Source organism: Conger conger, chromosome 1, assembly GCF_963514075.1.
Source record: "Conger conger chromosome 1, fConCon1.1, whole genome shotgun sequence".
NCBI classification, from domain to species: Eukaryota; Metazoa; Chordata; class Actinopteri; order Anguilliformes; family Congridae; genus Conger; species Conger conger.
The window spans coordinates 45,969,669-45,997,153 of NC_083760.1; the positions used below are offsets into that span (position 1 = coordinate 45,969,669).

General features: G+C 40.7%; 1 protein-coding gene and 1 long non-coding RNA gene across 3 annotated transcripts; one reads left to right on the forward strand and one right to left on the reverse strand.

The window, feature by feature from the left end:
* Positions 1-17,524, reverse strand: znf830 (zinc finger protein 830). 2 transcript variants are annotated; one of them, XM_061218098.1, is made up of 11 exons: positions 17,417-17,524; positions 15,351-15,587; positions 14,857-14,956; positions 11,950-12,061; positions 9,374-9,401; positions 8,968-9,188; positions 8,052-8,145; positions 6,452-6,515; positions 3,989-4,069; positions 1,866-1,942; positions 1-738 (listed from the first exon to the last, which is right to left on the reverse strand). In XM_061218098.1, the coding sequence occupies exons 2-11, from the start codon at positions 15,479-15,481 to the stop codon at positions 564-566; spliced, it is 1,083 nt and encodes a 360-aa protein (XP_061074082.1). In that variant the 5' UTR covers positions 15,482-15,587; positions 17,417-17,524; the 3' UTR covers positions 1-563. The 2 variants fall into 2 exon arrangements, with proteins under 2 accessions (XP_061074082.1, XP_061074074.1); XM_061218090.1 differs by having other exon boundaries at positions 9,374-9,404.
* LOC133108527 (uncharacterized) lies at positions 16,739-27,062 on the forward strand. The gene is made up of 2 exons (XR_009704665.1): positions 16,739-16,883; positions 24,893-27,062. It is a non-coding gene; the product is annotated as an uncharacterized LOC133108527 (long non-coding RNA).
* The last annotated feature ends 423 nt before the right edge of the window (positions 27,063-27,485 follow it).

A 27,485-nucleotide genomic window follows, 5' to 3' on the forward strand; every position in this document is an offset into this window, starting at 1 on the left:
CTCATTAAGTGTATATATTTTTTCCATTCTGACAGAATGACAAGGCAAGAACTCCCTGCAGGGGAATGCAAGAGAGCCCTGAGGAACACCCCAGGGTTACATATTTTAAAAATATGTACAGTGCTTCCCAAAAGTATTCCATAATCTTTTCTACCTTAAACTTAGATCAAACAATGCTGGTTTGACTGCCATTTTCTGGACTCTGGATTTTTCATATCAAACAACAATTTAAGCAATGAAGACAATGTAACCTATTTTCCTACAGGCCAGATGCCACAGTAAAGACAATGAAAGTATTAATTATCTGAGCATTGAAATTCACTCTTCATGGCATGCAGAGATAATTCTGAAATACTTAGGTAATATTGCCCATCTATAGCATACTCCAAAAAAAGTGGGGGAGGGGGTGCTTTGGAATAGTCAGTTTGTTACATGGTGTTTGGGGGAGAGAAGAGTGAGACAGGGATCCTGGTAATAGTCACACTTAGAAAACTGTACAGTTTTATTTTGGACATAAATCACATTATTTCTGCAGGTAAAGTCTGGACTGAGCTGTGGTTCTTTTAGGACAGCACTCCTTTCGCCCTCCAGTCTCTGGACAGCAGCTGCAGCAGCTCGTCTTCATCGTCCTCACTACTCTCCCCTTCCTGCTGCTCAGAATCCTCCGTCCTCTTCTGCAGGAGGTCCTTCACCACATCCCGCTTCTCCCTCAAAACTTCCACCCTCCGGTAACATTCGCTATGAATACAGGAAGTCATTGTCAAAATTCCTACACTTCCCTTTAATTCTTTCAGTCCCAAGGCCAATGTGAAGTGGTTCCACCCAAATTCCAAGGGGCTTTGGTTGAGAAAGTTGAACAAATTGAGTAGGGTTTCAAAGGTACAATAGGTCATTTCAGACTTCTAAAGGTCAAGAGGAATTGCAGCAACAAACAGGCTTAAACCACAACGCTGTTTATCCCACCCCTTTTCTGTGAACGCGCTGACATTGAATCGCTGTGGCAATTAGAACCAATTTTCAACCAATGAGCTTTAATTATTGTACAGCTGAAAAATATTTTAATAAAAAAGCGTCAACTGCATATTTTGAAACCCAAATTTAAGGACTATAAACACAGGCAGACTGTCAACATGTCAGTGAGCCGTTTTCAATGACGGGATTTACAATGGTCTTGTAACAATCTATTGTACCTTTAAGAGGTGCTCAAAACAATAGTATAGCAGGGACGGGGTGACTCAAGCTCGTTAAAAAGTTGTCTCCAAGCGCCTGGCCTTGCGGCAACCAATCAGATTTGAATTCCGATGTAAACATGGTCCCATCTTTAAAATTTTAGTTCCCCATTCATTAGTTTCATTGTCACGGAAGACGTTAATACAATAGCCTGAATTGCTACCTGCAAGTTTCACACTTAACTGTGAGCTTGTTCTGATCAATACGAACAGCAACGTCACCGTTATCCCAATACGCTTGTGCAGAGAGCAGGCCAGGGGGTGTCCAGACAGGAGTTGCAGAAGTCGCTTCAGCAATGTGTCCCTACCGAGTGTATTCCTCCCATATCCCAGAGCGACACAAAGCCAAATATGGGCCAGTTCTGGGGGGCTCCTGGCCAGTGAGCAATGGCACAGGTTGGAATCGATCCCAGACCGAGGTGCACACTGAGTGAGCAGCCCTAATTCAACTATTTTTTTGGAAAGGTTGAAAGCAGATGCTTTCAAAATGCATTATAATTTTGAGACCGTTTCAGAAAATGTTATGCGATAGCATGCTATGGCATTCAAACACATTCCTATACATGCAATGGGAAAAATATTTGATTCTGCCTGAAAACAAAAACATGGTGTTTAGGTGTATTCTGGATTACTCACATCTGTTCATCAATTTCATCAATCTGCCGCTCCAGACGCCCTTCTTCATCATCCACGGCAACAATGGCTTCAGATGCCTGCGGTGAAGCAAAAAAAAAAAAAAAAAAAAATGGATATGTCAAGGTGATGCATGTAAGGATTAAACCACAAGTTGCACTCATCATATGGATTTATGGGGTTGTAAGGGGCATGCCTGAAGTTGAAACATATAACAATTAATAATACTGCCAGAACATTAATTGGCAGATAAAACCATGGGCTTGAATTGTTCAACACAATCATCATAAGGCACATGCCTAAATGTGGGCCATGTATTGTCAATTAGATTTGCAGATGTAATTTCCGCTAATACAGGGATTGCCAAACTGTGGGACTGATTTGAGGATGGGGTTGTCTGTTTTTATATGTTTTTTTTGGGGGGGGGGTTTAACAGTAGGCCTAATGCATTCTGCTGTAACAGGCACCTCCTGTGCGCTTGTGAAGATGATAGTTTTTACCTTCAATAGTTACCGAAATCTAAATAATTTTGACAAAATGGAAACATTTTTTGGGACTGTATAGGCCAGGCCTACTTTGGCTTCAGGTACAGATCTGGATTCTGATAGCAGAAAAGTGACAAAGGAATGAATATAATGAAATGCATATTGAACATGGGTTTACCAGTATATTTGAAAGTTAGGAAGAAAAGTGAAAATCCTGATAATACTTTCACTGCATAGCACTGTAAGGCATAAGTAAACAAATTACAACAGCACCCTGAGACAATGCACAAGCAATTTGCAGGGAAACCAACTGCCTTTTCCAGCAAAACCTGTATCTCCAAGAGAGCCCTGAAAACCCCATAGGAGGTGAGCTACCAGAGCAAGATTCTGTTTTGAAATGTATTATCGCTCCACTGTGGATGTTGACAGAAATCAGATGAGCAATATCCAGCAACCCTCCATATTTAAAAAATCTTGGTAGTGGCAAGCTCATGTGTCTCATTAAAACAGACTAATGTACCATTATTCTGTGATTTACAGTTAATTATGAAACTTTCAACAGAGGTGTCTGTACATACGTGCACGCATGCTGGGAGTTTGGGTTGCGTAATTTGTGAACATTAATTTATGGTTGCATGTTAAAAACATTTGGGAACCCCTGCTCTAGAATGTATTGCTATTCATCTCTTAATTACATGTCCTCTCAGTTCAGTGAGGTTCTACTGTACTATATGCACACACACACACACACACAAGACTTTCCACTTCCATCAACTAAGCATGAGTAAACAGACTCGTGGCACACTGGTGTCAAATTCCCACTGCATTTCATCAGGGAACTATTTCCCAATTCACCTTTGGCAATAGGAAACTTTAAAGGGCCAGCTCATACTGGTCTGCAGATAAGAACAGGAGCAGGAACTGGGGGATTGGCCATCTGAGGTGCAAATGTGTGAAAATGTGTGTGTGTGTGTGTGTGTGTGTGTGTGTGTGTGTGTCTCAATGGGGGTGGTGTAAATTTGCAAAACACCATTGATTGTTACTTTAGTTTTTGAGTTGGAAGTTGCCATCCAAGTCCAGCACCTTGGTTCGGCATTATGCCATTCATGGTCTTTTAGAATATTTGCCTGTATTCTGGTTTTTGAGCATTGAGTTTGGATATTTTGTGAGGAAATAAGCTGTGGTTTGGTATCTACTTTAATTGTTTCAAGGTAGATGAACCACGTCTTCACACATATCGATTTTAACTTAATACAATTTTTAATTTTAACCAGGATGTAAGTTGTACATTTTGATCAATTGTGATACCAACAGGTTGCTCTGCCGATCAAATAATTGATATTTTTAAATCAAATCTATATAACATGTTGGTTAAGCAAGGTGTTTTAACTGTTGACACACTTGTTTTCAGAGTGCCGGACATTTAAACATAATTTATGAATTATGCAGTTTTAAACGCCTTTTACTTAATCCACATTTCCCCAAAAAGACATACATGCACTGGTAAGTCTTTGTGCTGAGGCTGTACTGGGCCCAACATAGTGGCCAATCACTGTATTACATGACTTTACAAGTGTTTTTATTTTTGGTTCCCTACCTTGCTTTCCAAATTGGTTTTCAAAGTGAGGAAGTTTGGCTTACGCTGTTAACCTGACGAAGCTCCTTCTGAAACTCATCCCATTCCTTGTCCATCTGGTCCTTTGGTGCATCAACCTTTCGCACCTTTAAAGAAAAGGGAGAACAACGTGGACAGAATATTACAAACTTGCAAGCTAGTGTTTAAAATAAAGCTTTTTTCAAAGTGTTTAAAATTTAGAACAAACATTTTCAATTATTTAAAGTGACAGTACGGATAAATCTGTGAATGGCTTCAGATTAAACTGCACAGTATGACGTTATTATGATATGCATTAAGAATCAACAAGAGTAGAGAAATCAGTTATACTGCAATATCTACCTGTATCAACAATTTCCATCTATTCCAATGTAGGGATTACATGAGTGGAGTTTATTACCAGACTCTGAGCTACTGGGTCCAGTTATGACATCAGGAAGGGCCTGAATCAGTCTCATTGCATAGTTTCATCAGATTTGTATTTTACTTTTTATTTTTGCAAAGAAAAATCACCTTGAATGAAAATGAAAGTAAACATGCACTGAAGACTTCTTCTGAGCTCAGTTTAACAAAATAATTACTTACTAAATATTATAATTAAATATCATTTGTAATAGCCATATCCTGATAACTGCATTTATTTACTTAATGGCCCAGGTCTGGTACAGTTCATCTTTGAACTTTTGCAGTTATATAAGGAACCAAGAAGGATTAACACAGGTAGTTCTGTAGCAGGCTAGCTATGCCCACTACTGCAAACTCCAGATTAGCTAACACTAGCTATACCATGCAGCTTTTTTACAAGCACACAAATAAATTAATTTTGGGAGTGACAGGTCAGAGGACACTACCTAAACCAAAGTGATCAAATCAATTTTTAAATTTGTTTAAGATCGATAGCATATATTGTTTCTCCAGAAGCAAATACAAAAATCTGATTCGATTTGGGGATATGCTAAACACAGATGGTAGCTATAAAGCTACAGTGGGCTCCATAATTATTGGCACCCCTGACTGGCAATACTTAAAAAAAACAAAAACTATATGATTACAGAAATGAACTCAAAATGCTGAACATATTGGCACCCCTGGTTTAGTATTTGGTGCATCCACTTCTGGCAAGGATAACAGAAGTGGATTTTCCTGTAATGCGTGAAAAGGTTAAGGAACACATTTTAGGGATTTTGGACTATTCCTCTATGCAGATCCTTGCAAGATCATTCACATTCTTGGGTTTGCACTTATCACTGCCCTCTTCAGTTCAGCCTGTAGGTTTGACTGGATTGAGGTCTGGCACCCAAGATGGCCATTGCAGAAATTTAGTTTTTTCACTGAACCATTTCTGTGTGGATTGTGAGGTATGCTTTGGGTCCACCTACACCCAAGTCTCAAGCCTTGTGTGTGGGGCAAACAGATTGTCAGCAAAAATTGCCTGATACTTGGCGGAATCCATTATAACATTGATTTTAAGGCCCGGACACACCAAACCGACGGTCGGCCGCGGAGCGCCGACAAAGATCGCCTTGCGTCGATACGCGTCGTTAATGATGGCTGTACCGAACACACCGCAACGACGGTCCGCCGACGGCCGAGTTGCACGTACGTTCTGCGCCTGCGTGAGAGGTAATGTCTCTCCACACCAGCAGGTGGCGGTAGTCTGTATTTCTCTTTCAAAAAATGGAAACCGGAAGACCGGGGAATGCGTTTGCATTGCGTTGGACCTAGAAGCAGCCATTGTCTCGCTCACAACAAACAGTTTGCAGCAATTTCCTTGTTCTCTCGCTATTTAGTAATACTAATCGAAAATTATGTCTGGTAGTGATAGTAACTTTGGAATGGCTTGCTTTCGTCACTTCCGTTTCTCTTCTCGTGCACTGATTCGCTAGCTGGACAGCCAATCAGAGCTCTCTCTCATCGACGGCTCCGGGGGCTCGGAGCCCTCCAAAACGAGACTCGGCCGACAGGGCACCACCGACGTCCGACCGTCGGTTTGGTGTGTCCGGGCCTTTAACTAGTGCCCTAGCCCCAAAACATCACTGACCCTCCACCAAATTTCACTGTGGGTATGACGCACATCGTATCCCCTTTCCTAATATGTTTCAATGCCAAACATGCTGATGCTGCATCTGGCTGAAACGTTCAATCTGGCCTCATTTGACCACACCACCTGTTCAGTTACACTTTAAATGACCAAATGAGACAAAAATGGAACATTATGGTCATATACAGCATGACTTCATGCTGTTATCCTTGCCAGAGGTGGATGTACCAAGTACTAAACTAGGGGTGCCAATAATTTAAAAAAACCTTGATTTTGGTTAAATCTATTTTATGTTAAATGTCTGATTTTGGTTGGTTCCATTGAAAAGTCCAGGCTTTTTCCACATGGTTAGCATTTTAACCTCAGTAATCATATATATATATATATATATATATATATATATATATATTTTTTTTTTTTTTTTGATTTCACCAAAATCAGAACGTACCTTTGCATCTGTGACTGGATCATCAAAAAAACCTTCCGGTAAAGCTTCTGCTGTGTTGTCTTTCCTGCGGCAAAGTGTGAAGAAGACTTTTCACAACCCGCTTTCACACGCAGCATGACAGTCACTAGCAACAATAAGCCATTAAGTTACAAAGGTTAGCTAGTAATGTGGTTTAATTTAAAGGTTTTGTCAGATAACAACCAAGCTTTAAATCCAAACTGTATTAAGATTACATTTGCCTGGCCATCGATGATTATTCTCTTCTGAATAAGATAAGATAATAAGATAAGATAAGATATACTTTATTGAACCCTGTGGGTTCATTTGTCCTCTGCATTTGACCCATCCTAGTTACTTAGGAGCAGTGGGCAGCCACAGTGCAGCGCCCGGGGAGCAATGTGGGGTTAAGGGCCTTGCTCAAGGGCCCAACGGCTGTGCGGATCATTTTATTGTGGCTCGACCGGGATTCGAACCACTGACGTTGTGGCTCCCAGTCATGTACCTTAACCACTACGCTACAAGCCGCCCCAATCATCACTCAAATTGTGTTTCTCAAGCCACAAGATAAAAATGTATACTTACTTTTAAAAAATGTTTAAACGGACAAATATAGCATTTAATTCTCATTATGAATAGAACAATTCAATTTCTATGGAATAATAAGCATGTGCAAAGAAATTAAATACATTTACAATTCATATGAAATTGGGAGTCTGAGGCTAAAAAATGTGTACGGCCTGTAGCGTAGTGGTTAAGGTACATGACTGGGACCCGCAAGGTCGGTGGTCTGCACAGCCGTTGGGCCCTTGAGCAAAGTCCTTAACCCAGCATTGCTCCAAGGGAGGATTATCTGCTTAGTCTAATCAACTGTACTTCGCTCTGGATAAGAGCGTCTGCCAAATGCCATTCATGTAATGTAATGTAAATGTTAGGGCACTGAAGGTTTAATTCATGACCGCTTGGGTAAAGAAATATACAGATTTCTAGACAAATTCGATCTCGGCCAGATATTTAAGGAAGAAAACCCAACAACTGAGCAGTATCTTTTCCCTGAATGAACAACAAGTAGAATCCCAATTTCCTTTTTCAAAGGGCTAGAGACCTCCCATTCTATTCTCCCACACTCCTGAGGAAATATACTACAACAACTGATGTGATGTGACAAACACTGAAATGAATGGAAAATCAGTTAATTCCCCCCCCCCCCCCCCTTCTTCTTGATTTCCTCTATTATTTATCACAATGAATGGTTTCAGAATGAAATATTAGATAAAGGGAAACTGAGTAGACACAAAACATTTTTAATAATTTCATTTAATTAATGTTAATATCAGCCATGTGAAAAAGTAATTCCACCCATTTTTTCTCAATCAAAATTACATTTTCACAACGGTGATATGAGTTTGATTGAACTTTTCATAAATAAATAAACATGTGCTTTGTGTTTACTACTTCGTTTTAGACAACATTTTTCATATTCATATATTTTCATTTTACAAATTCATTTTCATGGCACTGTATGTTAAATCACTTTACCATCCTCACTTAAAAAATACTCTAGAAAGTAAAGCATTCCTAGACTATCTACACAGAGCCTCACCTCACCACAGGCTTCTCTGGCTCATCACCGGCCTTGAGAACAGATCCCGAGTGCGAAATGGAACGTCCAGAGGCGAGGCCACTGTCAAAGAAGTCTGTGAAACAACATTAGAGGGAAGTATTATTCAGTTTACCTTTGGGGTAGCATGTAGCCTAGTGGCGAAGGTGCATGACTGGGACCCGCAAGATGGTGATTCAAGCCCCGGTGTAGCCTCGATAAGATTTGTGCCGCTGTTAGGCCCCTGAGCAGGGCCCCTTGTCCCTTGCTTAGTCTAATCAACTGTATGTAAGTTTGGATAAAAGCATCAGCTAAATAACTAATGCCAATAATGTAATGTAATAGACTTAAAGGGACCAGTCCCAACTTTTTCCTTACCTATAGTTAAGACGATGAGACCGATGCCAAATTCATGCCTGTGTGTCCAGTACAAAAATATGAATCAATATCTACAGGCTGAATGCTAACTGTGCTACCTCTATATGGCTGCAGACAGAAGCAATGTTTTGCCAATTAGTCAAGGAAATTCATCAATCTCCGAAAACTTAAACTTTTTAAAGTTATTTACACTTGCATCTCGAGTGTTTAAAACAAGTAACACGTCTAACAGTTGGACTATCCCTTTAAGAGTATTTTACCAATTAAATTTTACCATTATTATCAAATAAATTTCACTTGCATTTCTAGTTTCTTAGTTGACAAACTGTTTCTTTGTGCAACACCCATCAGTGTAGAAAGCGGATTCAGCTTTGTGCAGACAATTGCATGTGGCAAGCAACACAATTGTATACTAAAAACAGTTATAGTATAAATATGACCGATGAATGGAGACACACAACTGCATTGCCAAGAAACAGCTTGCACTTAACAGCTTCAATAACTTTAATGATTTTATAGTTTTCTTTTTTTCAAGTTTTACCTGCTGGCAGTCCAGCGACTGTTGGAGAGGGCAACTCTGAACTCTTTTGAACTGCAGAGCTCCTAGCTGCTTTGTTAATTTGGCCCTTCACATCTTCATCTGTGTCCATATCATCATCTTCATTGTTTTCATCACTGTCGTCATCATCTTCATCATAGTTTCCAAGCAGAATAAGGCCAGATCGGGAGGAGCCAGCAGTCTTCTGTCCATCAACAGGAACACTGGAACACACAGTCAAACAAGGCATTACACTGTTTCCCTACACAGCAGTAATTCTTATCCATGTTCTCCAGGGATATATTTTTTCTTGTTTTTTTCACATATACTAATTGAAAAACATATTTATAGATTCCCATTTTATTGAGAATTTGTTTTCACTCAATCACTTAGGACATTAGTTACTCACCCCAGGGAACAGGAATCCACATCTGTGTCTGCTTTAAGAAAAGAAAGGCAAAGTGATGAGGGGTTAGTCCATGGCGTATTGGATTTAATATTAACTGTGGTTTATATGGCCCACAGCATGACAAACTCAAGGCCCACAAAAGGTGACAAAACTAGTGTACAATCCAAATCTTTCTGACAATCAATTTATTCACTGTTCCAATTTATTCCCCCGGTCCATTAACACGATCCATCTAATCTAACTGGATTAGACATTGTTTTGATGAATTTGAACACACTACCTTTCAAGAGTTACATACCTTTATATATATTGACATGCTGCCACAATTGTCTGAGTTCATGAGATTATTTAATTTAAGCAATATGTTACAGTAATTATTCAAAATGGTGGGAAAACCAATGGTGGACTTTTTGGAACACAGTGGCATTTGCGCTCCTTGAGAGGGAGGAACCTATAGCCCAAAGTGGTGGAAAAACAAAAAGGAAATATAGCTGCAAGCAGCAATGAACGGGCCCAAGCACCATGGGCGCAACCGCCTTGGTGGCATAGTTGTGCCAATGACATGTTTAACAATATGTACACACTTTGGAAATAATCACCTTCCTTGGCAACGTATAGTGTGCACAGGAATTCCCCTTTGATCAATGAAGATGTTGGTGCTGCTATTGGAATGCGTCAATGATATAAGACTCACTTCCTGTTGCCAGATGGTGGTGCTATAATATTGAGCCGTCTATAGTTTTTGAATGTGATTACACTCCAATAATAAACCTATTTCAAAATTTTCAGCCACATCGGAAGATGTTGAGTGAAATGAAGGTCAATTCAATGTTATAGTTTCCAGATGGTGGCCCTATACCATTGAGTCGTTTTTGCAATATGGATTTAATTACACTCCAACAATAAACATAATTCTAAATTTTCGGCCACATCGGAAGATGTCGAGTAAAATTAAGGCCACTTCCTGTTGCCAGATGGTGGCGCTATAACATTGAGTCATTTTTGGGATATGGATGTGATTACACTCCCACAACGAACATATCTGTGTAATATCAACCAGATCAGACCATCTAGAATGAAATTACGACCACTTCCTGTTGCCGCGGCGAGACCTCAATTTGTACGCCTCGCCATAGCCGTACCGTTTGACATATCAGAAATATCCTTTCAATTTAGCATCAGGATTATCCTGAGACCATTCTCACCACATTTGGTGTGAATGTGATGAACCCCCTAGGAAAAGTGTTTCAAAGTTTGGTACGTGAAACACACAAAATCCAAAATGGCTAACTTCCTGTTCGGAAAAGTTATGGGATGCAAATGAGAAATGTGTGTGTCTTGAGGAGACCCACATGTCTCCCAGATTTGGTGCAGTTACGTGAAAGTATATGTCCACAATATAAGAAAATAACTATAGGGGGCGCTGTGTAGCCACGCCCAGATGGATGTGTATATGGATGAGATTTCACTCCAACAGGGAACACGTTTCTAAAATATCAGCGAGATCAGGCGATGTGGAACGAAATGTCACCCCCTTCCTGTTTTTGCGCGTAAGATGTGTATTTTACGCCTCCCCATTTCCATCCCGTTTGAGATATCAAAATGCCATTCATAATTTAGTGTCAGGACTATCCTAAGATCATGCTGACAACATTTGGTGTGAATGTGATGAATGCCCTAGCAGGAACGCATACAAATATGGTAAAGACCTCACTTCCTGTTGCCAGATGGTGGCGCTATAACATTGAGCCATTCTTGGCATATGGATGTGATTAGACTCCAACACTGAACATATTTGTAAAATATCAGCCAGATCAGACTATGTAAACCACAAAATTATGGCCACTTCCTGTCGGCGCGGCGTGACATAAAAATTGTACGCCTAGCCATGACCATACAGTTTGAGATACCAAACATATCCTGGCAATTTAGAATCATGACTATCTTGAGACCATTCTTACCACATTTGGTGTGAATGCGATGAACCGCCTAGGAGGAGTACTTAAAAGTGTAGTACATGTGAAAACGCACAAAATTCAAAATGGCTGACTTCCTGTTCACATATTTGCATCAATGCGAATGAGAAATGTGTTTGAATTGAGGAGCCACACATGCATACCAAATTAGGTTCATGTAGCTCAAAGTGCCTGCCCACAATAGACAGCAATGCGATGGGGGGGGGGGGGGGGGGGGGGTCAGCGCAATAGGGGGCGCTGTGGAGTCCCTCGGCCACACCCAGGTCTGAGCATCTGATAGATCCTGACGGCCACCACTACTGATGTGTGTGCAAAATTTCAAGAGTTTTTTGCCATGGCAATAATAATAATCCTTCCAATAACAATAGGGTCCTTCGCACCCTACGGTGCTTGGGCCCTAACAATGAAATGACTATGCATCTATAATGCCTGGGCCCCTAATAAAATGCATACAGTAACAATATGGCGCCCAGCATGCAAAGTGCATCCTTAGCAGGAATTAAATGTAAAACACAAAATTACACTTATCTGTTAATGTAATGGAAAGAAACAGACTCACAAACGCACCCTGGTGCTTCACGTAATTACAAATCCTGTTACCTTTTATTTTTTTCAGGTGTGTTTTTTCAGAATCTGATGTTTTTCTTTTGAGCAGTGGTCCTTTGGAAGTCTGTTGTGGGATTTGTTTAGCTCCTTTCAGTTCAGTAATTTTCTGGAAGAAATATAATCAAACATCAAAAAAGCTTAGTACAAGGTTGTTACACTGTTAAATGAACCCTGTAATCTGAGGGCATTCATGGTTTAATTTATTGTATCAGCTGAAGGATGCTGCGTACATTGAACCCTTGAACTTTATATTTCAACTAAGCAACGTGAATCCCACAATGCGCTCTAAACACATTGGGTCTCATTCATGAAACGTGCAGAACGAATTTGTGTGTAAAATGTGAGTAGAGGGAAATTTACGGGTTTTTGGCATTCATCAATATTTTAGTAGCTCCGATCTTTTCGTAGCTACTAACAAAATCTACACCTGCTGCTGACCACGCGTAGTGCTTGTGTAAATTCAAGAATGCACATAAATAATGCTTGTCACTATTGGAAATTTTACTTCATATTGCGCTCTGTTATGTAAACAATACGCAGATGCCTTTGAAACACGTGATATGAACATGACAAACAATTAAAAATATAACACATTTAGTTAAATTAGTTGGCAATTAGCAGGTTTAAGATCCAGATTAGGTTCATGATTGTGACTTATCTATGTAAATCGACTCAATAGATTACACATTATTTCTACATGTTGAATGATAATAAAAAACAATAAATATATATATATATAAGAATATAGGCCAATAATAGGCTAAAATCACAAAAAGGATGTAAACAATTACCATATCTGGGTCACTCAGGTGGTGGAATTCTAATTAAACTTCCCACAATATAAAAGGCCTTCAGTCTTAGTTAATGGTAACAATGGCTGACCTTGCGCTCTTGCATGATTTGGCGCAATTAAGACACTGGAGAGAGAGGTATTTCAGGGATCGGGCAGATATGTTGGCTGAGAGTGATGAATGGTTGATTAGTCGTTTCCGACTACCAAGACCAATTCTGTTGCATTTATGCAACATTTTGGAGCCTAATCTGACCAAGGCCAACAAGACGCAGCCATGCCATCCCTGCACATCCTCCCTGCTGTGCTCAATGGTATTTTAAAACTAGTGCCAGAGTACATCAAATTTCCCTATGATGCACAACGGCAGGTAGAAGTGATGCAGGGATTCAGTGCAATTGCAAACATGCCAGGTGTCATCGGTGCCATAGACTGCACACACGTATGCATCAAGGTTCTATCTGGTGATGCATTTGCTTACATAAACTGGAAAAACTTTCATTCCGTTAATGTGCAACTGATCTGTGATGCAAAGTGTGTGCTGTTAAACGTTGTTTGTGGCCTGGTGGGACGCATGATGCATTTATCCTGCGTAATAGCGCAGTTGGCATGCGTTTGGAGGATGGAGCTGTGAGGAACGGCTGGCTCATTGGTAAGAATATAGCCTGCCAATACAATGGCACACGCCAGCTAGAAATATGAGACGTTTGTTTTTTTTCATTTTATGTGTGGCTCTTTTTTCATTTGAAAGAAATACAAAATAAAATACAAAACTGCAGTGGGCTATATGTTATCCATATCCTTTCTTGAAATGAATGTTAAATAGCTCTACATTCCGACACTGATATCCATTACGCACCATATAACATTACTGGTTTCCCGTTTCCACTTCATTCAATCCGAAGAGAAACCCCCACAAATGTTCTCTTTGTTTGGTGGGATTGTACGACCTAGGTTAAACTATACTAACCACTAAGCTATCAGTGATGGTTTTCAGAATGTATTATGATACAACAATTATCACCTTACCATCTCGGTTTGATGTTTTCTCCAGTGGAGGCATGTCGGTGTCTCCGTCAGGTATAATTCCTGACAGAGAGGTCTCCCCAATAATGCCAGTGATGCGCTCGTCAGCAGGTGATATTTGTGGCTGTGAGCTTCCTCCTCCTGTGGCTGATGCATATTTTTTGTGTGCGCTTATACGTTTCTTTGCCTCCAGTTTCATGTCAAACCATTTACGTTTCACCTCGGATATGGTTCTATTGTCTATAGAGGCAACATTAACAGAATCTGTCACCTCCTTCCAGGCCTTCGCTTTGCCTGTCCCTGTCACAACACCACTACTGATAGAAGAAAAGAAAATATTTTTTCTTGACTCCACTTCACCCAAAATGATTTCGATCTCCGCTTCGGAAAAGTTTTTTTTCTTTCTCTCTTGCGCCATGATGACTGACAGGTCGATTGGATGCGTCTACGTCTCTTATATGGTAATCATTGTCTATTCATGGGCGGGGATTTATGCTAACTGCTGATTACTGGGAGCGCGCTTTCACTTTACGATGGATTGGCATTCATGATCATACACACAAGTTGACGATCAGATCTGAGTTTCCCGCGGCGTTCATGAATCTGGAGTAGGTTTTTAGTAGCGTGGACGTTTATGTGCAAATCTGAACATAGATTTACTAACGTTTCATGAATGAGACCAATTATATGTTTGATTTGATCAAACGGGTTTTGATGCAATTTATGAGTTTACATGTAGAGGGCTTGGTGTGATATCAGTCCCTGCAGCGTCCCATTTCATAAGTTGCCAGACAATAAACTCTACAACTCCGAAACAAAGTTATTTCTTTATCTCCTGAATATAAGAATTCATGAACAATCTGAAATGTTGGCATTCCCCCACTCCAATGATTAAAGTGTTTATTGGTGTGCTGTCTGGGAGCATTTTTGAGTTTAGACTGCTATGCACAGACAAAAACACAATGTGACATATTGAAGTTTAAAGCATAATGTGATTTTCATTTCTGAAAAGTGACAACGATTAATGCTATCATTCCTGTTTGTGATGCAACACAAATCATCATCAATCAAATGGGAGAACTGACCTGTTTGTGCTGCTTTCCGAGGACATGAGCCTGCCATAGTATTTCAGATTTGACATGTACACTGCACAGCACACATGTTAGGTGTCCAAGACTGTTATACGTAGAAAAATTCAGTTCAGGAAAATGCACATAAAAGTACTCCACACAGTAAGACTCACTAACTAACTAAAATTCACCTGAGAACTAAAGTACTCGCCATCTAGCTTAAAGAATGTATACATCACACGCTGGTTTCAAAGAAGTGTCTAATTTGATAGTGCTGTGCTTCTCTCACGCATTGCTTTGCTAACAGTACACACACACCTTGAGATTTCGGTATACGAGTGTTTTATAACCCTAAATGAGACCCCAGGTTTGCGTATTTTGACTGGATTCACTACTAAATGTCTAGTGTTACCAAAACAAAAACACACTAGTTTAATCGGGGCCGCATCTTGAATAAGGTTACAACACAAGCAGTCGTCCTGGAGCAGCTCCAAATAAAACAAGGATATTTTGCAAATGGTGACTCGATGCGTTTCTTCTGGACAGCAGTTTCTCCTTGTTTCGCTCTCATTAACCGTCGTAATTCCTCTTGACTGACCACTTTCTTTCCCTTTGCTTTACCAGTCCTGGAGGTAGCCATCGTGACGGATATACAAAACTTGTGGGGAGTACTACCGGTGTTCTGATAAACTGGGTCCGCTCCTTTTCATACAGCCGGGACACCTCCCAGCACTCCGTGAAGCTGACTTCCGGTTATCATTAATCAAAATAAAAGTGCAGTAAATAAAAACATTTCTGAACTGTAATTTTCTTGTTTTTCGTTTTTAAACGAATACAGTTGAATATGATTGTGATGTAATTGCAGAGAATATAAGATCACACTCATTTCTATAAAACCTGTTTGCCAGCACTTGTTGCTGCATTTCACATGTGGCCAAAACATACACTGTAAGTTCACGACCAGCTTATTATTATACACAATTACTGCAATAATTAAAAATGGTTGCCAAATGAAAGCGGTAAAACTGTAACACAATACAGTCCTTTCTGTGAAATCGTCTTCCCAGCAATGTATGGCCGCCCCACACTGGAAATACAGCAACAATGGCTGGGAACATGATTTCAAGAAAAGACTGAACAATATTAAAGATATAGGTCTATAGATTAAATGTACACCCCCTTTCATTTGGTAACAATTAATAGTTTTAAAGTAATCAGCTATGCAAATGAGCCAGTTGGCAACTGAAAGTATATACAATGTTAATTCTCTAAGAAAGCACAGAAAATCTGGTAACTATGTTCTAATTATTTAACGTTACTCCGCAGCTTTTATTTTGATGAGAAATAACAGGAAGTTTAAACTGGAAGTTCTGTTATTGTTGCTAGCTTGACGGAGCTCCCAGCAAGAAGCAACTGACGAGCCGCGAGGGAGGAGCATATCCATGAACGGAGGGAAAATGTTCGTCGGCAGATGGTGATAGCAACATAAAGAAAAAGCATGGCACATGGCCCTATTTCACATATGTCGCTAACTTGGTTAGCCCGATTAGATTGTTGGTGTTTTGGGATAAAGCCAGGACCGATTATAATCATCATAAGGGGATTTCTCAATTTAGACGGGCTTGTTACTGCCGCGACAGTAACAGTATCTTAACCTGCCAAACCTTAGGTGTCTTGGAGGATTAAATGTATGTAGCCAATATAACCCACCTGGGGGCTATTTCACAAAAGTAGAATTCATAAATCCAGCATAACAGAAAAAGCAAGGCTTGACCTAGTCAGCTGTATACATTTCATGTTGGCCAAGCCAGGTTGAGGAGGTGCAACTAAGTGAAGCCTGATGTAATTCATATAAATGCGTGTTTGATCATAGATTTTCTGATGCTGAAATGGAGAAGACGCATGCAGTGTTTTTACACCCAGTGAAAAATGGACTAATGGAAGCTTACAATGAAGCAAAGTATATAATAGCCTATGTAAAAAATGAAACATGGCAAACCGTAAGAAAAAGCCCGGCAGCCAATAGCGGACTGAATAAATGCGTAAGTAGCCTAGAAATATATACAACGCTGTACACCTTGCTTTAAAAGTGAGCAGTGGAAGTTAATATGTTACTCAGGAAATTTACCATGAAGATTAATTACATCCACTAATCCACAATGCTAGAATATGTATTACAGAACAATCCTGAACCCATTCGTCCCGAATTTTGAATTGGTGTTGAGGCAGCCACACAAAAGACACAAAAGACAAGAAAATAGGCTCTACTGATCCTAAAAGCATTACCTAATTTGGTGAATATTATTTCATTTTTCACCTCTTGAAAACAAATCCAGAAGAAGCAATGTTTGTTATTTTGTTTGTTATAATGTTGTTAGGTTTTTTTCAGCAAAATTTCATAATCTTTCTGTGGTGAAATTTACTAAAGCACCACGTTGCACATCTAGCTAAAATGTAAAAATGGGTTGTTTCAAAGTTGACCAAGTTAGTCTAGTCTGTCACATCTGTGCCCTTTTGGCCATCTGTGTTTTCTGTTTTATGTATAAGTCCCCAGCGTTTTCGCGTTTTGTCAAACCTTTATGCTTTCCGTAGTCTGTCTCCCCATTCGCCTTTTGTGCTTTCTGTAGTCTGTCTCCCCATTCATTCCCTCTCATTCATTTGTTTCACCTGTGTTCCATTTCGTGTCTCCGCCTCCCACTCCTTATATGTACTTCCTTCCTGTTATTTCTGCCATGTCTCTCACCTGTTTCTCGTGGTCTGTCAATTAGTATTGTATTTAAACCTGTCCGTTTCAGTTTCTCGTTGCTAGTTTGTATCTCCCAGTTTTGCCCTTATATTCCTTTACCCTGGTTCTAGCTTTATTCTCTGACCCTGTTTTTCTGTCTCTTTTTTCTGTGCCCTGTATTTAGGATTTTCTGGTTTTTGATATCTCTGCCTGGTTTTGGACTCTGTTTTGGATTTTTGTTTTTGTACCTCTGTCTGTTTAGACTTTCTCCTGGTTTTTGAATCCAATAAATTTTTTTTAATTGAATTTAATAATTCATATTAACCTGTTGATTTTACTTGCTTACATAATGAATAATTTTAGGTTTTGTCATTATTGCATGTACATTGTATTTCAATCAGTAACCTGTACTTGAATCTTCAGAGTTTTTAACAAGGGCACATGCGCACAACGAGTTTGAACCAGAGATGTGGACTCGAATCATTGTGACTTTGTGAGTCGACTCAAGTCACTGTTTTGATAACTTGCAACTTCACTTGACAGAAAATAAATGACTTGAGACTCGATGTTACGACCCGGTACCCACCGATGTTTCAATAAGAGAGTTGATCACAAACTCTTCAGAAAGAAGTAACCAGTACGCAGCGTTATAAAAAAAGAAGAAGATTGTTTATTAATTAAAAAGCTAAATAGAGTCCTATACTAAAAATGTCCTCCTCTAATTAAAAGTCTGTGATACGGAAGTCTCACAGTTTAAGCTGTTCTACAACGGGGTGAAACTTCTCCAATGTCCGGTCTCTCAAAGATCTTCTTAAAGTCACAGATAACTTGATGGTAGCAGAGGTCAAAGGGGCGTAGCTTCCAGCTGCAGGTGAATTGATGTTGTCTCACGCTCTGACAGCGTGCAGCTCCTATATAGTTGCATTCTTCTTGGCATGTGTTGCTCCGCGACGACCGCTGGCATTCTTAGCAATGGCTGCATCTGGTCCTATCTCCAACGTGACGAGATGCTGCATCCTCTTCGTCCAAGTGTGTTGCTCAGCAACGGAATGCATGCTCCCCTCCACCTGTATACTTACTTAATCCTCTTTACCCCGTTGAGGGGCATAGGGCGTCCACCAGAGCTCTCCATCTCACTCTCTTCTGGGCCAGGGCCTTAGCTTCTTGCCAGCTCACTCCGATGTTCTTCAGGTCTTGGAGTGTGGAACGTCTCCAGGTGTTTCTCGGCCTACCGGCTTTCCTCTTCCCCTGCGGGTTGTAGTCCAAGGCCTGTCTGGTGATGTTATTTGGGGCCTTCCTAAGGGTATGCCCTATCCAGTTCCACTTTCTCCTTTTGATGGTGGAAGCTATGCTGTCCTGGTTTGTCATCCTCCACAGCTCTTCATTTGTGGGTTTGATGGGCCACCACAGCTTGAGGATGTAGCACCGGCATTTGTTGACAAACACCTGGATCTTGCTTGTGAGGCCCTCGGTAGTCTTCCACGTTTCAGAGCCTTAGAGCAGGACAGTCTTCACATTGGTATTGAAGATCCGTAGCTTGGTGTTGTTGGAGAGTTGCTTGGACAACCAGATTGGCCTGAGTATCTTGAATGCTACCTGTGCTTTGCTAATGCGTGCCTCTATGTCTCTATCTGCTCCTCCATCCCTGCTGATGTTACTCCCTAGGTAGGTGAAGTGCTCCACGTCCTCTATGGCCTCTCCCCTGAGTGTAATTGGATCATGTGTTTTCGGATTTAACCTCATGGTCTTGGTTTTTCCGGTGTTGATATTGAGTCCAAGCTGGTCACTGTTAGTCTGTAACCTATCTGTCTTCTGTTGCATGTGTATGTGGTTTTCAGAGACTAGTGCCAGGTCGTCTGCGAAATCCAGGTCCTCGAGCTGGATAAACAAGGTCCACTGGATTCCTGTCCATTGCTTTTCAGTTGTTCTTCGCATGATCCAGTCAATGGCAATGAGGAAAATCAAAGGAGAAAGAAGACAACCCTGCCGCACCCCTGTTGTGATGGCAAAGGTGTCTGACAGTTTGCCTTTGCAGATCACCTGGCCATTGAAATCTTGGTACATGTTCTTTATTAGATTGATGATCTTAGAGGGAAGGCCATAGTGACCTAGGAGATTCCAAAGTACTTCCCTATCCAGGCTATCAAAGGCTTTTTCAAAGTCCACAAAGTTTATGTACAGGGAGTTTTGCCACTCAACACACTGCTCGATGATAATTCTCAAAGTAGCAATATGGTCTGTGCATGACTTATCCTTCCTAAAACCTGCTTGCTCTTTTCTCAGCTGTTCGTCTAAGGCTGCTTGTATCCTATCTAGGATAATCCTGCAGAGAACCTTGCTAGGGATGGACAGGAGCATTATGCCTCTCCAGTTGCTGCATTCACTGAGGTTTCCTCTTTTAGGAATGGTGACCATTAAGCCTGTTTTCCACTCTATTGGGATTACCTCTGTATCCCAGATCTTGTTGAGGAGATGGTATAGAACCTGGTGTTGTTTCTGGGGGAGGTCTATTTAGGAGCTCTTGGAAGTGTTCCCTCCAGCGGTCCAGCTGCTGGGCTTCCTGTGTGATGAGTTGTCCCTGTTTATTCTTCACTGGTCGGCTAATGGTTCTGTTCTTCCCCGCTAGTTGTCTTGCGATTCTGTAAAGATCTTTCATGTTCCTCTGTCCGGCTGCTACTTCTGCCTCACATGCTAGGTTGTCCACATATCTCCTCTTGTCCCTTCTCGTCTTCTTCTTCACTACCCTGCTCTTTTGTAAGTATTCTTGCCTCCATTTTTCTTTCTTTGTCATATCTGGTTCCCTATTGCACTTGTTTTTCCTCTATGTCTTGCCAGGTGTCATCTGCAATCCAGTCTTTTCTTTCACCTTTCCTATAGCCCAAAACCTGTTCACAAGTATCAATAAGGGCCTTCTTGCAGCTTCCCCACTGTTCCTCAACATTTCCTGTTTCTGCTAGTGTTTGGAATTGGTTTTTAAGTGTAAGCCCTGCTTCCTGCCTAACCTGATGATCCCTTAGTTTTCTGATGTTAAATCTTCTCTGTGCCCTACTTTCTTCCCTTGTCCTTACAGCTAGTTTGAGTCTAAACTCTCCTATCAGAAGTTGGTGGTCAGAGTCGATGTCTGCTCCCCTCTTTACCCTAACATCTAAGAGTAGTTTTCTCCATTTTCTTGTTACTGCTATGTGGTCGATCTGGTTCTCTGTGTTTAGATCAGGAGAGATCCACGTAGCTTTGTGTGTGGGCTTGTGTGGGAATAAAGTCCCTCCGATGGTTAGTTCATTAAAAGTGCAGAAGTCCGCAAAGAGAGTTCCATTCTCGTTCATTTCTCCGAGACCTTCTGTTCCCATGGTGTTCTTCCAGTGCCCGTTGTCCCTTCCAACCTTGCCATTCATATCTCCCATGACTATCTGGATGTCTCTCCTTGGGGTCTTCTGCACTTGTGCTTGCAGTTGTTGGTAGAACTTCTCCTTTTCTTCAGCTGAGTTTGTCAGTGCATAGCACTGAATGATGGTGATGTTTCGACCCTTGGATAAAAACCTGGTAGTGATTATCCGTTCTGAAACTGGTTCCCAATCAAGGAGGCTTCTTGCTGCATCTTTAGAGAGAATTAGGCCCACACCCTGCATGTGTGGATCCTCTTCGTTCTCCTTCCCCGAATACAGAAACCTCTCTCCTGTGGCTGTGGTGACTTCCCCCAAAGGTGTTCCATCTACACTCGCTAACTCCTATTACACTGACATTATATCTTCTCATCTCCTTTGCTAGTTGTGCTAACTTTCCTGCTTGGATGCTGTTCTCACATTCCAGCATCCTATTCTGGTCTTGGACTTGAACCTGGTCTTGGACTTCCTCCCTTGGGCTTCCATCAGGGTTTGGCCCAAGGAACTCATTCGTCTCCTACTGGTAGGGTGGCATGCTTGATTCGAGTGGGATTTGTTTATTCTGGTTTCGGTTTCTGTAATCATTTTTATGGCTGGGTGGGTGATTGGCCCAAGCAGTCGGTGGAGTTGGTCTGTTAGTCCCCTTCCCACGCTTAAATTCTTCCAGGCAAAGGATTACAGCCCCACGCCACATGGGGCCAGACATTTCCTAGCAATAGGTTGGGTACAAGCCGTCCCGGCACGTCAAGCCCGGCCAACTCCTGCCACTGTATGATGAAGGCACGAATGTCGACACCACCAGCAACACGGGACGGCCTCCACCTGTATAGGGAAACACAAAAACACAGCCGTACCCAGCCCAAAACAGCCAAACAGCAATAGCATTATACATCCCAAAACACTCGACTTGGACTTGGAAGTTAGACTTGTGACTTCACTTGAGACATGATGACTTCAATTACTTGTTTGTGTTCATTTTATGTTTTCAGTTTAAATACTGTATTAAATATAAAATATTAAAATCTTCAACATTACACCCTTCGGCTTCAACTATTTCTGGTTTGCTACATATACACAGTATGATCCAATCAGATCATCATGTTAGTGATGGGAACGTTCATTAATTTTGGTAAGCCGGATCTTTTTCCTTCAAAACATTTGTTTGTTTGGCTCAGTCATCCATTCACTTGTACTTCTGGAAAGTATGCGCATGAGTCTCATATGTTACTCAGTTCATCATTCGTTCGCAGCATTGAACTGTATCAGTTCACAGCATAAACAAGTCACTTGCGTGTGGCTCCCTCAGAATATCATCCAGTCCACTTATGGAATTGATTTATCATTTCACCTTTTCACATTAAGTATATTGTGTAAACCGCAACCAAAGTGTAATTGGGCAAATAATTCTTGCCCCTCTTTTAGACAGCATTAGTTGAGGCTGCCTAGTACCCTGCTAAACTAAAGCTTAGTTTATTAATCTGAGGAAAATAAAACTAACATTTATTTTTGGGAGCTGGTCAATAAATATAACATTTGTTTAATTGTGCTTTCCAGTACGGATGATACTGCACAAAAGCCATCTGCTTAGTAGCCAAGATAATACATCAGTTGATGTATTATTGAACAGCATTAATAAGCGTTTTATCCTCCACAGCTTAATATCAGGTTTCTTAAGAAATTGAATGCTATCCGAGTATTTGTTTCACATGAGTACTCGTAAGGAATATTGGCTTTTTTTTCCGAATACGAGTGTTGCTACATGAAACTGCCACGCATGTTCCTTTCTGCCAGGATTATGACCATTGCCTGTTTATGGATCACCTTCTGGATCTGCCGCTTGTCAATAAAGCCTGACGTAATCTAGTGGGTCTACTCATGGTTCCATCAGTTATCATTTGTCTAATTTCACAAGCAGGCTGTTGGCCGGAGAGATTTGGTAGTTGGCTACACAAAACTGTTAGCCTACCTCAGCTTGAGCCTTGCATACAGACCCACATGCACACATACACAGTACACATCATTTAAAAAAGAATTGTGTCCCTTAAAGTCATTTTGAACACGCAAGGTGCTGTGGTTTGATGTTGTAGTCTGGCTGTCAGAATTTCACTGTTTAAAAGTGATGATAGAGAAGAAATTAAAAAAGCTTTTATGAATGAACATTCCAGGCATAGCCAGTGTTTAGTTTTAACTGATATTGTGAATATGTACTTTTGTATTTGTCTTTATTATTTGTTGATTACAACTTGATTACATTTATTTCACATATATTTATAATACTAATTACATGTATTTACTTTTTTAACAGGTTAGATAGACTAGCCAACAATTTAATTATTGGACAGGTACTAATACCTTGTCTTTCTTTTCTCTTTATAAAGACCCGATACTGCAGGTAAGACAAAAATGTAATTGCCTTGACTTGACTTGACATAACCTTGCCCAAGAAAAAAAGACATGGGACTTGTTTCAGACTTACTTGTGACTTGGATAAAAGGGACTTATTTCAAACCATACATGTGACCATCTCCCAGGCCAGCTGTTCAATAATCACTCCTCAACTGCATTAAAACTCAAAGAAGGAAATATTTTCTCGGAACTAGTATCCAAAGAAAACAACTCTGACAAAGAATATTTGGCTTGCTGACCTTGAAGTTTCAAGATTCTTTTACATTGTTGAAAAATACAGTGATGGTGGAACAATGGTAACTTTCCATTTTAGTATGACTTTTGTGGCGTTCATATGTTGACGGTACCATATGTTCATGTGGAAGAAGTGATAACCGCAGCTGTTTAAATTACAGAACACGTTGTTCAACTTCATGTAGACTTTGGTGAATTAGTGCAATAGTTGTATTATTTTGGAAAAGCTCTTGGTACTATACAAGCATGAATGAGTTATCTCATTAATTTAATGTTAGCCGCACTGGTAAATAGACAGGAGGGACAACAAAAGCGCATGTTAATTTATTCTATAGACATGCATAATCCTCACCCAAAAGATTTTCAAGCTGTCCTTTAAGCCCAGTCTCCACCAAACTGCCAAGAAGACACAGTTTTAGAACATTTTTAGAACAAAGTTTTAACGTTACCTCAGTTGACCTTGGCAAGTAGCTGTTGGGTGAATTTGCCCCTACATGGTGGGACTATGTGTCAAGGAATCCCAAAACAGATAACTAACGTTAGAGATAGAAAAAATCATGGAAATGGACAATAATACTCTTCTTTGATTTTGATAAGCAGTGCTATGCCTTCGGTAATCATTTGCCCATATTTCTTTTCTATTGGCAGGGGTTTCCTCTGTTGATCATGGTTTGCTGGGTGGGGTTGGTTGAATGAGGTAGGACAGCTTGGGGAAGGCCAGGGTTACTTTAGGTGGGCTCTTCTTCCTTGTGGAGGGGTTGAATGTTTGCGTCCCCACACTCATCGTGCAGGTAATTGTGGATTACACAGCAGGCCAGGGTGATCTCATCCACTGTTAAAGGTGGTAGGCGTAGGTTGGAGTAGGGCTTCAAAATATAGTCCTTGAGGGGGAAGGCTTCATCTGCCACGATGGCATATGGTGCCAGCTGCTCCGTTCCTGCCAGTGGTGCTGGTCCTGGGATGCGTGCTGTCCTCTTCTCCAAGGACTTCTGTAGAGAGCACCCAATAAAAACCCTACCATCTGACACCCACCCGTTGCACCCAACATTAACGTAGAGAAACCGATCAGCACAACCGAAAAACTGTGCTTATAATTGTAAAGGGTTGAGCCAGTGTGAGGTGGGGGGGGCGGAGGCTAGAGCCCTGATACAGCTGGGGACGTTCCATTGTTCCTGGTACCCTTTTGCAACCAGTTTCTACTCTTCTGTGGAAAAATAGAATAAAATGTTATGTTATTATCATAATAATAATAATAATAATCCTACTATAATTGGAGTGTTATTGTGTGTGTCTGTTGTGTTCACAGGAAGATGCAGCAGAAGATGAGAGGGAGTGAAGAAGTGGAGGAGAAGGAGGATGAGGAGGAGGATAGAGAAAGAGAAAGAGAAAATAACTGTTAAAGGCCCCTTCAGCCCCTTCAGCTAGAGGGAAGTGTAAGCAGGCCGAATCAGAGAGCACAATTTTTTATGAAATAGGGAATTATTTGAAAGCCAAAAATCAAGCAATAAAGTCTGAAGTCCCTGATGACCGCATCACAACATTTTGTAAGAACATAGAAAATAAAGTAGAATTCAGCACCTGGACATTGCACTTGATTTAGAGCAGCAGCTGGAGCTGGCCTGTCACCATGCTACCGTGAGGGCAATGCACCTCCTCTGCATATACAGGTGCTTCTCAAAAAATGTGAATATCGGGGAAAGTTATTTTATTTGTTTTAATCTTGTAAAAGTATCCAGTATCTCAAAATATTATAATATTATATAAGACCAATCAAAAAAAGCATTTATAATACAGAAAAAGTATGTTAATTTATGCACTCAATACTTGGTCAGGCAATCATGGGGAAGACTGCCGACTTGTAGTCCAGAAGACACTCATTGACATCTTCCACAAGGAGGGTAAGCCACAGAAGGTCATTGCTGAAAGGGCTGGCTGTTCGCAGAGTGCTGTATCAAAGCATATTCATGGAAAGTTGACTGGAAGGGAAAAGTGTGGTAGGAAAAGGTGCACAAGCAACAGGGATGACCGTAGCCTTCAGAGGATTGTCAAGCAAAGCCAATTCAAGAACTTGGGGGAGCTTCACAAGGAGTGGATTGAGGCTGGAGTCAGTGCATAAAGAGCCACCACGCACAGACTTGTCCAGGAAATGGGCTATAAGTGTTGCATTCCTAGCGTAAAGCCACTCCTGAACCGGAGACAACGTCAGAAGTGTCTTAGCTGGGCTAAGGAGAAAAAGAACTGGACTGTTGCTCAGTGGTCCAAAGTCCTCTTTTCAGATGAAAGTAAAGTTTGCATTTCATTTGGAAATCAAGGTCCCAGAGTCTAGAGGAAGAGTGGAAAGGCACAGAAAGTTGCTTGAAGTCCAGTGTGAAGTTTCCACAGTCAGTGATGATTTGGGATGCCATGTCACCTGCTGGTGTTGGTCCACTGTGTTTTATGGAATCCAGAGTCAATGCTGACAAGCTTTATGGAGATGCTGATTTATTTTTCCAGCAGGACTTGGCACCTGCCCACAGTGCCAAAACTACTAGTAACTGGTTTGCTGACCATGGTATTACTGTGCTTGATTGGCCAGCCTACTTGCCTGACCTGAACCCCATAGAGAATCTATCGTGTATTGTCAAGAGGAAGATGAGAGACACCAGACCCAACAATACAGACGAGTTGAACCCGGGCTTCCATAACACCTCAGCAGAGCCACAGGTTGATTGCCTCCATGCCACGCCACATTGAGGCAGTAATTTGTGCAAATGAGCCCCGACCAAGTATTGAGTGCATAAATGAACATACTTTTCAGAAGGTCGACATTTCTGTATTATAAATAATTGGTCTTATGTAATATTCTATTATTTTGAGATACTGGATTTGAGATTTTCATGAGCTGTAAGCCATAATCATCAAGATTAAAACAAAAAAAGGCTTGAAATATTCCACTTAATGTGTAATGAATCTAGAATATATAAATGTTTCACTTTTTGAATTCAATTACTGAAAATAATGAACTTTTCCATTCTAATTTTTTTTCTTCTAATATTCTAATTTTTGTATTGTATTTTTGTACTGTATATCCCCAGCAATCTGCGGCTTACCAGCCATTGTCAGGGGACTGGTAGTAGCAACTTTATCTCTCAGCTTTGTTCTCGTAGGCTACCTTGCAATTTAGCTACGAATTAGACAGTGTTAATGACAGTGGTTAAGGGCAGTCCGTTTGCCTGTTTTCAGTCATTTTCAGCCCTTGAACCCCCATGCACTCAAGTGTGCTGGGTGCAGATGTGCATATATATTTATTTGCACTAAATGCAAGTACAATATGATTGAAAACCAGACTCTTTGTTCATCACCATGCCTTCACATAATACTGTATGTAGTAATATAACCCTTGCTTTACCCTACAGCTAGGACCAAATGTGGTCAAACCCCTAATATATTGTGTTTGATCATTATGTCTTAATTAAAATGCCCATATTTGATTCTTACTTGTGTTTAGTTCATTTTCCCCATTGGGCTCCATTTCTTATCTTATTGGGTTGTGGCTGTTCCTTCTTTACTGTGCACAGCCCTCCTTCGTGAATTATAAAATGCCCCTGCTTTAACCTATAGCAGGGGCACATTATTGATTCTATGAACTAACCCTTATTGTGTTGTTTAATATTTAGATACATTATTACATTGTGGCTGTCCACTCCTCCTCATTGGCCCTACCCCCAGCCTCCCCATTTGACCCTCCCTGCCCCACTTACCGTTATGTAATCTTTTTTCAGAACCTGGTAAATTGCCTATGCAATGCATGATAGTAACGACACAAAGATTTGGGTGAATATCTTGCATAATTGCATTAATTTCTGGATCTGGATAATGCCAGATTTTGTGGGGTAGGCTTTCATAGTATGTGGGCATGA